General features: G+C 35.5%; 1 protein-coding gene across 3 annotated transcripts; it reads right to left on the reverse strand.

Annotated features, from left to right (window-relative positions):
- Window positions 1–784: 784 nt before the first annotated feature.
- On the reverse strand, window positions 785–12,253 carry LOC130014372 (putative inhibitor of apoptosis). Of its 3 annotated transcripts, XM_056103473.1 has the most exons (8): window positions 12,158–12,253; window positions 7,442–8,924; window positions 6,588–7,168; window positions 5,337–5,512; window positions 5,196–5,220; window positions 1,928–1,981; window positions 1,757–1,897; window positions 785–1,008 (listed from the first exon to the last, which is right to left on the reverse strand). In XM_056103473.1, exons 2-8 carry the CDS (start codon window positions 8,029–8,031, stop codon window positions 812–814), a joined length of 1,764 nt encoding a protein of 587 aa, XP_055959448.1. In that variant the 5' UTR covers window positions 8,032–8,924; window positions 12,158–12,253; the 3' UTR covers window positions 785–811. The 3 variants fall into 3 exon arrangements, with proteins under 3 accessions (XP_055959448.1, XP_055959449.1, XP_055959447.1); XM_056103474.1 differs by having other exon boundaries at window positions 1,757–1,981; window positions 7,599–8,924; XM_056103472.1 differs by having other exon boundaries at window positions 1,757–1,981.
- Window positions 12,254–12,941: the final 688 nt, after the last annotated feature.

The following is a 12,941-nucleotide window of genomic DNA, read 5'->3' on the forward strand; positions in this document are numbered from 1 at the left end:
CAAGTCGGCTCAGGTGAGAGTGTTGTGAGACATTATTTAGCGTCATTGTTGATTTTTTAGACTGCTTGTATATGTAATATCGTAGCTGCTGTAAAATACAACGTGAGGCCATACTGAAGTTCATATTCAGTTTCGTTTTACAGAATAGTGTAACACATGGCTGTCCTACATATCTGTTTTGGATGTTCATGACCAGGAGAATTGTACTCTTTGTTTTTAGTGACAGATAGTATACACGCTACTTGATAAGGTATAAGGGTAGAATTGATTTTTCTTGTAGCGTTACGTACTAGAAGCATCATTTTTCGAACACGAGGCACCATTAATATTTTTATTCACGGATATTATATCCCAGATGGCTTCTTTAGTGATGCATTATTTTATTAAGTGCTGAATCTGCCTATTGCAGGTCTTTTCTTGCCTCAAATGTTATATAACTATTTTTTAGACATTTATTAGCAAGATAAGCATGTGCTTACCCTCCCTAGATCATCGGATGGTCGAGATTTATATGGATTTAACTAAATATCACATAATGCATCTTTAATAGACTTTAGTATTCTGTTATCCCTTAGTTCATTGTCGTTGTTCATTTTGCAAATAATTATGACTTAGCTTTGGAAGAGAATCTATAATAAAAAATTAAATGATTACATTACTAGATGTGGTTTATTAGGCTAAAGTTCTGCGGGCGACCTTTCTTTGATAAATTTTAATTGGCATTGACAATAGATGTAGATGTAAAACCTTTCTTCTTGTAAGTGAAAATAACAAAAAAAATACCTTTATTATTTTACCATTTATTTATACTTTATGACAAATATGTTTTCAAGCTTCCGCGAACAGCTTTACGACACAGCGGACATTTTGTTAAAGCAGGGGCACACAACTCACACGCAACAAGATGGCCACATGGAAGGAGGACAATATTAGATTGAGCATCCATACAGATTTTACATATTCGCCGCTCTTTTAATTCTTCATTCTCCCTCACCAACTTCGAGGATTCTGAAATCACAATAATAATTGCTATAGTGATTTTTCTAGTATAACGTAATAATTTCTTTACTATGATAACGCGATTTCTCTATTATGACGTAACTATTTCTTAACTATGACGTATTGCATTATCTATTATGACGTAGTGATTTGTCTATGATGATAATTAGAGATTTCTCTATTATGACGTAATGAATTCTCTTTTATAACGTTGACATAGCTCTATTATGACGTAGTGAGTTCTATATTATGACGTAGTGAGTTCTATATTATGACGTAGTAAGTTCTATATTATGACGTAGTGATTTATTTGGAGATTTCTACTATGATGGTAGTATCTTATATTTATAATGTGGTGATGTTTTTTTTTAATTACGATGTAGTGATTGTTTTCTTATTTTGATGTAGTGATTATGTTATTTCAGGTCCAATCTTTCTTTTTTTCTAAGTCGATAAACGTCTACCATGTTTAACGAGTATCTCGACATATCTAATTAATCAAATAGAATCGTTTCATTTGCAGTGTGGCGCCTTTGTTCATTTGCCCAAGAATGCCAAATCTTTCGCGCATATCCCCGACAATTCATAAAAATTCAACGGGGTTGGTCATTCATTAGGATCTCCATTAAATAATACATCAGTGAATGTTACACGTCACCTTAACCGCAGATAATCAAAACCAGTGGTTCTAATACTCCCCTTTCAACTGATTTCAACTGTATATATTCTCAAATCAAACATGCATTGTAAACATCACCTTCTGCTTGTTCTGCTGGGGGTTCTACTGCTTGTGTTTCTCCTTCTTCGGGTTTGTAATGTTGTCCATTTTGGTAGACTTGTCCCGCTTCCGCAGCTTCTGGTGAGGCAATTTCAGTGTTTGGTTGTTTAGGATTAGCTATAGCATTTTGTTTGCTTTCTCTGGGAGCTGTTGTGAGATCTAGAGTAGCAGTTATCAACCCTTCAACAGATTTGAAAAATGGAGCTACAATAAAAAGAAAGGTGGTCCTGTATGATAATATTCACGTTTAATTTCAAAAATTATGATTTCATGAAAGGTTATGTTTTGTTAGATTCTGCTTGTATTGAGGATGTCTATGTGGGATTTGTTATGAAAGGTTGTGTTTTATTAGATTCTGATTGTATGGGGGATGTCTATCTGCTAATAAGAAGATGTATCATGGTCTCGTCTATTATTTTCTATAGTGTGTACCACATTGGAAGCTGTAACAACTATTGTATGTCCATCAACCTGGCTCCATTGCCCACAAAAAAAAATAAATGAGACGTTAACAGGCCAGGTCGGGATATAAAAAAAATTGTATCCAACTTAAAGAGTTAATCCAGTTTGTACGAAAAATTACACTTTAAAACAACAGCGCTAATAGATACATGGAACGTTAAGTGAACATTTTTAGTTCCTAGTTTTACTTTGAGTGATAGAATTTTGAGAAAACCTGAATTGAGTAACAAATATAAAATGTTATAAAATGGAATGGATACGAAGGGTGATTGATAAGTAGTGAGCATCGATTGGAAAACCGTGCAACACAATGATACCACGTTGTGCACGTGCACTATTATGTTCCTCGGGCTCTTTCACAAACTTTTATCACATTCGGTTAAACTGTTTTGTTGTGACAGGTCTGACAATCAAGTTGGATCTGTTGTTATCAGAAAATGGACCATATCGAGGCGAGAGATGTGATTAAGTATCTGCATAAAAAGGGTCTAACACCAAAAGCCATACATGATGATATGGTTGAGACATTATATTAGGAGATGATGCTCCTTCATATGCCTCAATTAAAAGGTGGTACAAAAAAATCATATGCCACAATTAAAAGGTGGTACAAAAAAATCCAAGATCTGATAATGAATGACCGGCGAGTTACTGAACGATTCATAGCTGGGGTAGTTGGTATTAGCCAGGAGAGAGTTCATTCTATTATCACTGAAACTTTGGAAATGACAAAGGTTTCAGCATGATGGGTGCCAAGGCTTTTGACGCCTGATCAAAAGCGTTCAAGATACATCATGTCAGAAGAGAATCTAGCCTTATTTGAAACCGATCCTGACCGCTTCCTATGGATGAAACTTGGGTCCACCACTTTCAGCCAGAAACAAAAGAGCAGTCAGTGGAAACGTGACGTCGCCGACCCCCAAAAAAGCAAAGACGGTTTCATCGGCAGGAATGGTGATGGCCTCAGTATTGTAGAATTCTGAGGGTGTTCTCATGGTGGATTACCTCCAAAAGGGTCAAACAATTAACGGTAGATACTATGCAGCACTTATAAGGCAGTTGAGGCAAGAAATTAAGACCAAAAGACGAGGAGAGCTGACCAAAGGTGTGATTTTCCACCAGGACAATGCGCCAGTGCACAAATCAGCTGTTGCCATGTCAGCAATTCATGACCGTGGGTTTCAACCTCTTCAGCATCCACCCTACTCTCCTGATTTAGCTCCCTCAGACTTCTATCTGTTTCCTGCTCTGAAGAAATGTCTTTCCGGTAGGCATTTCCCGTCTGACGATGACGCCATTGCCGCTGTGGATGATTTTCTACATACCCATATCAAAGACTTCTACAGAACTGGAATAAAGGCTCTGCAACACCGATGGCAGAAGTTTATTACATTGAAGGGAGACTATGTTGAAAAATAAATGCATTTGATTTGAATTTCTTGTTTCTTTCTGTATTAGACTCACTACTTATCAATCACCCCTCGTATATTTACTAGTATTTTATTTCAATCTGCTGTGGTATTATTGGTGGAATTGTGTATCGAGATAGCAGATTATGAATATAATATTATTTGATATTTTGAAAAATATCTTAAATTGATTAAAAAGCTTTGAGGCTATGGAAATCTTGGCCGATTTGTGAAAAATAATGTTCGATTGGATGTGATATAACTATAGTCATGCACGTGAATTATTTGACTTAAAAACGTGGCATTATCTAATCTTGTTCTTGTTTTAATATCTAATTAAATATCAGCAACATTTTATATATTCTTAATCTTATCATATATATTTTATAATCTATACAATCGGCAAGGTTGCATGGGATCATTCCTGGTACCGTGACCAGGATTCCACATCGAGGAAATTGATTACCAAGTCCCCCAATCTCTTCGGTGTAAACCAGCCCACAGCTGTTACAAAATGACATGTTATGCCCCCTGCCATCTTGACATGTGAAAGTAATTTGAATATCAAATCCACCTGCCGACCCCTGTAGATTTTGGTAGCATTATGTAACTTATGTAACTTTAACTTGTTGATGGCATGTCTTATCTTACTTCTTTGTCTGATAAACTATACTGAACGTTAACTGATATGAAACATGATACATTATAGCAGATGCCTAATGAGATTCCTTTGTGTGTGGAAAGGTTTATAAACCCAGATTAAGAAACAAATAGACGGAGAGGTCCAGGCAGGACAGGAGAGCAGGCGGAGGCTAGGCGACGTCTGGTAGTTAACTCCAGGCCACGCAGGTCATGGAGTTAAGACCGGACAACGGCCAACTAATGTAATTTAGTCCTGGGTGTCTTTAACATTACGATGTTTGTACATAATATGTTAGAAGCAGAATAAAAGTATTAATAGAAGCTGAAACTAGTCTTGTCATCCGAACCTGATAAAAGAACTAATACTGTCACACAGCGCCATCAACGGAAAACCTTATTTATTACAATGATCCATCTCCTATGATATGGAGCAAACTCAGCGATCCAAGTCAACGCCCATCATTGCTTCTTTAACACCAAATTGCTCTGTGAAATTATTTTTTTCCCCCATTGCATTGATATAAAATGTAATTGTTACATTTGGTCGAGCTTTAATAGAACCTTATCACAATTTCTGAGTCTAACACCCATAATGCCGCAATAATTATTGTCAATTTAACCAAATACAAAATAATTTGTAGCATTACATTTCTTGTAAAGAACTGGTTATTAAGATGGGTTTCTTTAAGATTTAAGTTAAATCGTTTTGGTTTCTTTCGCGAACAAACCAACAAATTCTCTCTTTAAATAACGGCTTCCAACTTTATGATAAGTGTTTAGGTTGTGCATGCTATATGGTATAAGGCGGATAATATTTACTTATTTACCAGGTGAAAGAATTGGGGAAAGGTGGATGAATAACTGGAGGATTTCACCATTAAACCAATAACATAATGTCTACTTACCTCCCGATCCGCTGTTTGTTACAACCTGGATTATAAACCATATAGTCAATTAATTTCCAGGTGAAAAGATAGATAATAGAAAATAGGTCTTTATTTGTAGTTGTTTCAATTTATAAAGAAATAGTAATACAAAGATCTTACCTTTGCGGTACCGGTACCTGGATGATGTATAGAGTTCACAAAGTCTTCACCTTTGATTCTCAGTAAATATGGACATTTAGGTAACCATTTTGCATGTTCATTCCATGGAATATCGTCATCTTTCCAGGATTTTAAAACACCGCCACAGAAAAAACATTTTACAACATCTTCCCTGTCTGTTGATTATTCATATCCAAGTGAGATTTACATTTTATTATACATAACTTATTATTATATAATTCATGAGACTAACCAGGAGGTTAGCATACAAAGTTCCCCAGCTTGGTTAACCCTTGTAAGTGGTGCAGACATTAAATACGACACTGCGCCCATCTACAAATTGATTTTAGTAAAGGGGGAAAGGGGTTATCCAAGTGCCTTCTGAATTTCGCATGTCATCATTAATATGGATACCAGATGCATTTGAGACACGGCCTTGTAAATGTTTCTGTGTTGTCAATATATTATTCGAGTATAAAATATACTCTTCCAAAAAATTAGGGGATATTGAAATGCAAATACCTATGCAGGTTGTGATATGATAAATAGTCATGGACACTTGACATGCTTTGAGAGTATGTTCACAGATGAAGAACTTATCGCCCCAACATAACCACTGAGCTGCATGTGTGACACGCAATAGCGCCATATATGTGGGAGGGGTTCATTGTCAAATTTGACACTTCAAGGAAGGGCTGGTGAAAACTACCGCTTGCTGGTTTATCCTATCCATGTTTGCATTCCTATCGGTTCTTGCATAAGATTTACTGTTTAGTTTATCTTTGCTTTAGTGTATTACGTTTAATTTGATCGGGAGACGTGTTCGTCGACGCCAATGTCAACCGACAAAACTGCAAGGATTGGCCGTGGCACTGCAAGAGGAGTGGGTCAGATTGCCCCAAATCGTGATTGGACGGTTAATTAGGAGCATGCCACGACGAATCGCTGAATCTCTGAGGATTGGTGGAGCAAGTACTCATGATTAGGACAAAAAACAAAAACGTCCATTTTCACTTTTAACAGTGTATCTCTTCGCGAGTGAAATGGGGCCGTCAGATAAGCCACCCATATGAACTGTTTATGTTTATGTGTAGGCAATTGGCCTGTTATTAACATATACCACTGGTTACCTCTAATAAAAACAGCAGTTCATTTCCGCAGTTTTGTATTGTTTCTGAATATCCCCTAATTTTTTTTTGATGAGTATACTTTAAAGCACACATTGAAATATTGGGTAAAATAGAAGCTTACCAAGGTAATAAAATCCTGCCTCAGCGATCTCTTCTATAGTTGGTAATGGTGATCTTCTTGGCCAGTTGGCAAATGTTGCCACGCGAGTAGCGAGTATCGCTTTATCCGGCTGGGCAGCTGTTTGGGTAATGATACCTAAATCTTCAGCAGTTGCTGGGGCTTCCGTTTGAACTAGATTTAAATTTCCATTCTTTAAGATAGTTGACAGTGGATTAAGATATGCTCTAACGTCTTCATCAGTAGAACTCAGAGGATGGGTTGATACATAATCATGTATATAACTATCATTTGGTATAATAGGAACATTAGATCGGTCCGTTCCTCTCAAGAATTCACAACTAGAAAAATATCTCCAGTGTTCAGCTACTGGACTTTCTGCTTCTTCCCAATCTCTTAAAATACCTCTACAGAAGGCACATTGTACTCGATCAGCGGAACCAAGATAGTAAAACCCCGCCCGTGCTAGTTCAGTAGGTATAACAGCTAAATATCTTGGCCAGTTTCCAAATGTTCTAAGTCTTGCTTCTTCTACAACCATAGTTTGCCGGGTAGAATCACCTGTTAATACAACACTTGCTGAACTGAAAGTAAACAGAGTAAAGATGATATACAATAGATGATAAATAGTCACCGTATGGTACCAGTCTTCCGCAATATTTAAAAGAAAAATACCAAAGTCACTGTATGGTACCAGCCTTCCACATCTTTTAAAAGAACAATACCAACATCAACAACATATAAATTACTTCTAATTAGCTGTTCAGAGACTTCTCCGAATGGTATATAAATTAAGGAAACCCTTCCATGTTGTGTTTATTTAAAATCATAATTAAATAAAAGACTGAATATACGACCTCATAGGTTGATTGGGTACCATTCTACTACTAAAATCTGGTCCCGTTCTATCGTCAGTTACTTGTACGGACTGGTTAATATCTGATCTTTCTAACAGAATAGGTGGAATATCGTATGTTTGTCTTATTGTTGGATCTGTTATTCTAGAGTTGATACCTGTACAGAATGGTGATGAACTTCGTGTTTCCTGGTTTCCATCACAATATGTTTCATGTAGTGTCGTCCATATTTTATCATATACCATTGATTCAGGTACTAATATGGGAACATTTTCAGATGTATTATTTATAAAATGACATCTTGGATTCAGATCTTTGTGAACTTGGAGTGGGTCTTCATATTTCAACCAGTTATTTTTAGTAACACCACAAGTAAAACACGTGACAGTATCATCTCCTTCTCTGGTACCAGTAAAAACAAATCCAGCTTTAGCTAATTTTATTGGTCTTCCTTCAGATTGTCTAGGAAATGATTTAAACGATCCTAGTCTCATCCATTCATATTTCATACAATCTGATGAAGGCTGTAAATCTTGATTGATGCTTTGTTTTAAGACGTCTAGGGGGTGTGATTGGTAACTACTCGTCATATTTATGTTAATTTGCAGTTGTATTTTCAATATAAATATACAGATTACTGTATTATTAATATAAATATACAGACTACGGTAGATTTCAAAGTGAAAGTAAAAGATTATTTACATGAAATATCCTTAAACATTGGAAAGCTTAATTAAAATTAAATATAATATATGTTGAATATAATATTAAATACTGAAAGCTAAGCTATGATTTATTTTGATGAATAGAACTGTTGTATAAGTACTGGAAAATATCTAAATTATTAAAACAAACAAAATATTTTATTAAATGAATTGAAAACTATAATTGACAGATAGATTAAAATTTAATACTTGATATATACGATTAAAATCCTTCAAGCATGTAAACATCAAATTTAGAAAATAGCTATCGGTCTCCGGATCAGACCAGCACCAATGATAAGTAAAAGAAGAAAAGGGGTTTCATCCAGGTATGGTTCGCTGGAGTAATTAATTTTATCTAATGGGGTTACGTGAACTGTTTTCTTGGGAGTGATGTTAATAGGTTTGTCTACCACTATTCTATTTCCGGTTTGGAATACCAGTCGTATTTTATGTTCATGTGAGAATTCGAATATAACCACAATTCTATCAGTGTAATACAACTGGCATATATATGAATATGCCATAGTTAATAATTCATTATTGTGCAACTATGTAGTCAATTGCTATATAGTTCCACCAGTATTTTTTTAACGCCTTATTAGTGGCAGTTAGTCGATACGCGTTTCAGCGCTGTAAAAAGCCCTTTTTAAAAAAGAAACGTCTGTTTTAATCTAAGGAATTAATCCAGTTTGATGAAACACACTTTTACTCTTGTGCACGACAACTGATTTTTTGCTGTTGAAGCAGGTTTTGATATATCTTTCATCTTGTAATATCTGAAATATGAAATATAATTATTCCAGTTTCTTATAATTAAAATGTACTCTTATAATTTAAGTAATTACGGCTGATTATAGAATAAGTATGTTTTGGGGTTTTTTTTCATCGGCTTCAAAAGGTCAAAGATACGCACAACACACTTCAAGCAATAACCAACAAGCAATATATACCGGTATATCAAATCAACTAAATGGAAAAGAGGGATGCCGCGAGTGTCAACTGTGATGTATAACCCAGGGCCCGTTTTAAAACTGTCTTCACAACACACTTACAATAAGGGAGACTATCCACGAAAAACACAAGAAACGCATCAGTGGGAGATGTTACATCCCACTTCTACTCGTTGCCACTGGTAACCTTTGATAAAACTGTCCTGTTTAATCGCAATACATGCTTAAAAGTATCCGTGTATGAGTAATGTACCGAGAGAGTACTGTTCATTTCTGATACACGGATACTTTTTAACGGTTTTAGATACCTATCAAGCAATCAGTAGCGGACGTTTAGTCCGATCCAGATGGCAAATGAAGACGATGGCTCTAACCAATGTACATGAAACAACTAGTCAAAATCATAGGAACAAAACAAAATGGGGGGAACTACATGGCAGTTCAAAAACATATACAATGACATTAAATAAACATAACAACATATTACAAAAATCAATTATTATACATATCAATTGGCATCTATTTTATAATTTGGTTTGATTTATATTAATATGCAAAATATATATATTAGAATATTGAATAATTATTTTAATTAATTGTGATGATAGAAGGCGCAGTTCTCTTGCTGGACACTTCACAGGCATTGATAATAAGCAGGATGAAAAAAACGCCTAGAAAGTCATAAACTTTATTACAAATAAATTTCAACGGAAGAACCATCCGCCGATGCATACTTTCACCAGGAATGACCCACGTTTCGCATTTCCTTTACACTACATTTAATAATATCGCAGTCCTCTACGCCATAGATAAGATGTTTTGACGGTGTGGTCTAAACAAACACGTGATTGTTTTACGCTCAGAGTATCATAGCAAGACGCACGTGTAAATACTACTCAGGTCGTCTCTCCACAGCGAAATCATTCTACCATGAAATGTAACGTGAGGCTCAGAAAGGGATAAATAATGAAAGAGCAGAAAGTATTTGTCACTTTTCGGTTGAAACGACTCGATGATAAATACTATTTTTCACATGTTGGTTCACAATACTCGATAGAAATGTGATGTAAGTAACTTATTAGCACCTTTCCGAGGTGTATCGGTGAATATCAGGACAGTTTTGGTCGGGGGCCGCCTCGGCTTCGCCTCGGCTGGGCCCCTCGACCAAAACTGTCCTGATATTCACCGATACACCTCGGAAAGGGTGCGATAACTACTACATAACTAATCAATGGTGTTTAAATAACCGCTGTTCGTGTTTACATTATAAATCAGAGTCTCGGTACCTAGAAAAGTTATAAACCAGTTAGATAGTTTCCGGACGTAAATGTCAGATCTGGGTTTAAATATTAGTGACAACAGTGGGTTATTTAACTTGAATTATAAAACTATAAAGAAAAAGGACCTGATTTTGATTTTAATCTGAGAGAGAGAGAGAGAGAAATGGGGTTTAACGTCCACTCGACACAAACTAGGTCATTTCGGGGCTAACACATGATTCAATTTTATTTCAATATTTCGCTTGCGCGTAGGTGTCTTTAGAAGTGGGAGGAAACCGGGATGTTAATCTGAAATTTTATACTTGGTAAAAATGGAGTAGCTTTTATATTTAATGATGGGAAGCTGTTTGACTAAACTAAGAAAATTTGGGAGGAAGTAAAAGCAGGGATTCAAAGACAGACTTTATGATCTGGCGTTAAACCATTTGACCCTCCCACACACACACACACACCTCCCTAAAATGATATAATTACGTTTGCCGTCACTTGAGTTTTTTTTTCTTGCAGTCTAAAAATAGATGCGATCAAAGCGAATACCTGAAATATTATTGGGTGGAGCGCGTCTGGCCACCTGTCTGGTTCAGAGCAGCCGAGATTATTATATGGCCGCAAACGTCTTCCGTACTTGTGTAAAATAGTTGTATTTTCCATTAATAGGGAGTTTAACGGGTATACCCAGCGCATACCCATTAAATGATATGTAGATGTAAAATCGCCATTTTCTCTCGCTAGCTCTAAGTATATACTATACACATGATAATAGGCTAACCTAGGGTACACTGTATATGAGTTGTATTTTACATTCGCGTTGGCTGTTCCCTAATTTATATTCAGTATACAATTAATATATTTTATCACCCAATAAAACATACATAATCCTGTTTTTATAACATCAACATTAATAATAATAATAATACTTTATTACACAACTACATGGTATATACACGAGTATGGTAAAGCATACAATACAATAATTAACATCAAAAACATAGAATAACGTTTACAGAGGTTTCTAAAAGTATATTAAATTATAGTAATAATGCATGTAAGGTATAGGTATAGGCTCATAAACTTGATGCATGTTTTTTTACATATCGGTTGGAATGTTTTATATGACGTTAGTTTTATGGGTGCTGGTGGGCTTGATAAGTTTAAAGCGATGTTTTATTAACTGACTCGCCCCACGCCACTCCTTCTACCAAATTTTAAATAACGAAGCTTTAAAATGTTGTTTTCGTCTATTTTTGACTTGGGAACAGAAAGAATAATGAATCTATGACATATTGGATAATGAATTTTAAAAGAATGTTCAAATTGTATTCTAATTTGGTCACTGTAAATACATGTAGTATTTTGACCTATAGGTTAGGTTTAAGAATTTGGGTGAGATTTAGCGCTCGATCTGGAATACCGATTTACTGTGTATATTTTATGTAAATGTTGTATTACAAGTTACAGTGTATGTCAGGTTTTATAATAATATACAGGTGTGTAAAACATGATTATATTACTCTCTATTCTACTAACAATCAAGAATAGCATTTGATGTGTCAGTCATATTATTAATATTTGGTGTAAGAAATGAAATGAAATGGGGTTTAACGTCCTACTGTTCTGCTCCTATACTGGGCTTATGAAGACGGGATTTGATGTAAGACCATAATAATACTATAAACGATATGTGTCATACATATTTTAAAAACCTATGTTACATCTGCCATTTAGCTAGGTAAACATATCTATGCCAACATAAATGTATATTAAATCTATTTTATTTACCTAATTACTTCTCCTGTAAGATGAGTGTTGAATTAACCAGACACTGACACGAGCAACGTCTTGTATAAATTGATCCAACCAATAGCTATTACGTCATCTATAATTTAGATGAGTATAAATCTATAAATTATGGAAGCCTATAACTGCCAATCGTAATTTCTACTTTTCACCCCTTCAGAACGCGAAAGTCGAAAAGTCGAAGTTACGACAAAATGTGAGGCGATACACAATAAAACGATTATAAGATAGAAAGTGAAGCGAGGGGGTGGGGGTGGGGGTTTCTACAGAAATATCCCAAAGTTCCAGATGCGATTCGCTTGTGCGGTTATTCGGGGTTATAACGGTTTATGAACAATTTAGTTTGGTAATATAAAATGGGTATAAGCAACATGGAAATCTATAGTTAAGAAGGACTAATACAACGTGGTTCTATATGGTCGAGATACTAGGGTCCAAATGAAATTAAATGGGATGCATCAATTGAGCTCATAAAAACACCGATAATTGAACAAACATATACAAGGCACTAGAGAAGGAACATTATCATTTATAAAATGGCATCTTGGGTTCAGGTCTTTGTGGACTCGAAGGAGGTCTTCATATTTCCACCCGATCCGCCTATTATTAGCCTGCTAGTAGTAGAAAGTTGTTAGTCGTTTTTAGATGCTGTTGAGAGAAAGTGGGATCTATTCTGAACTCTGACCTACATCCTCTGTAAAATGAAATGAAATGATAATAATGTTTCTTGACACCCGAAGCAAGCAAAGGACTGTTTAGGTATCGA

The sequence above is a fragment of the Patella vulgata genome, chromosome 9 (genome assembly GCF_932274485.2).
Source record: "Patella vulgata chromosome 9, xgPatVulg1.2, whole genome shotgun sequence".
NCBI classification, from domain to species: domain Eukaryota; kingdom Metazoa; phylum Mollusca; class Gastropoda; family Patellidae; genus Patella; species Patella vulgata.

Excerpts from the sequence above, each read along its gene's own strand:
- LOC130014372 (XM_056103472.1), bottom strand. The coding sequence starts at position 8,031 with ATGACGAGTAGTTACCAATCACACCCCCTAGACGTCTTAAAACAAAGC. Across the intron at positions 7,169-7,441 it reads GTACCCAATCAACCTATGAG|TTCAGCAAGTGTTGTATTAA; the intron begins GTCGTATATTCA and ends GTTTACTTTCAG. Across the intron at positions 1,982-5,195 it reads AACAAACAGCGGATCGGGAG|CTCCATTTTTCAAATCTGTT; the intron begins GTAAGTAGACAT and ends TTTTTATTGTAG.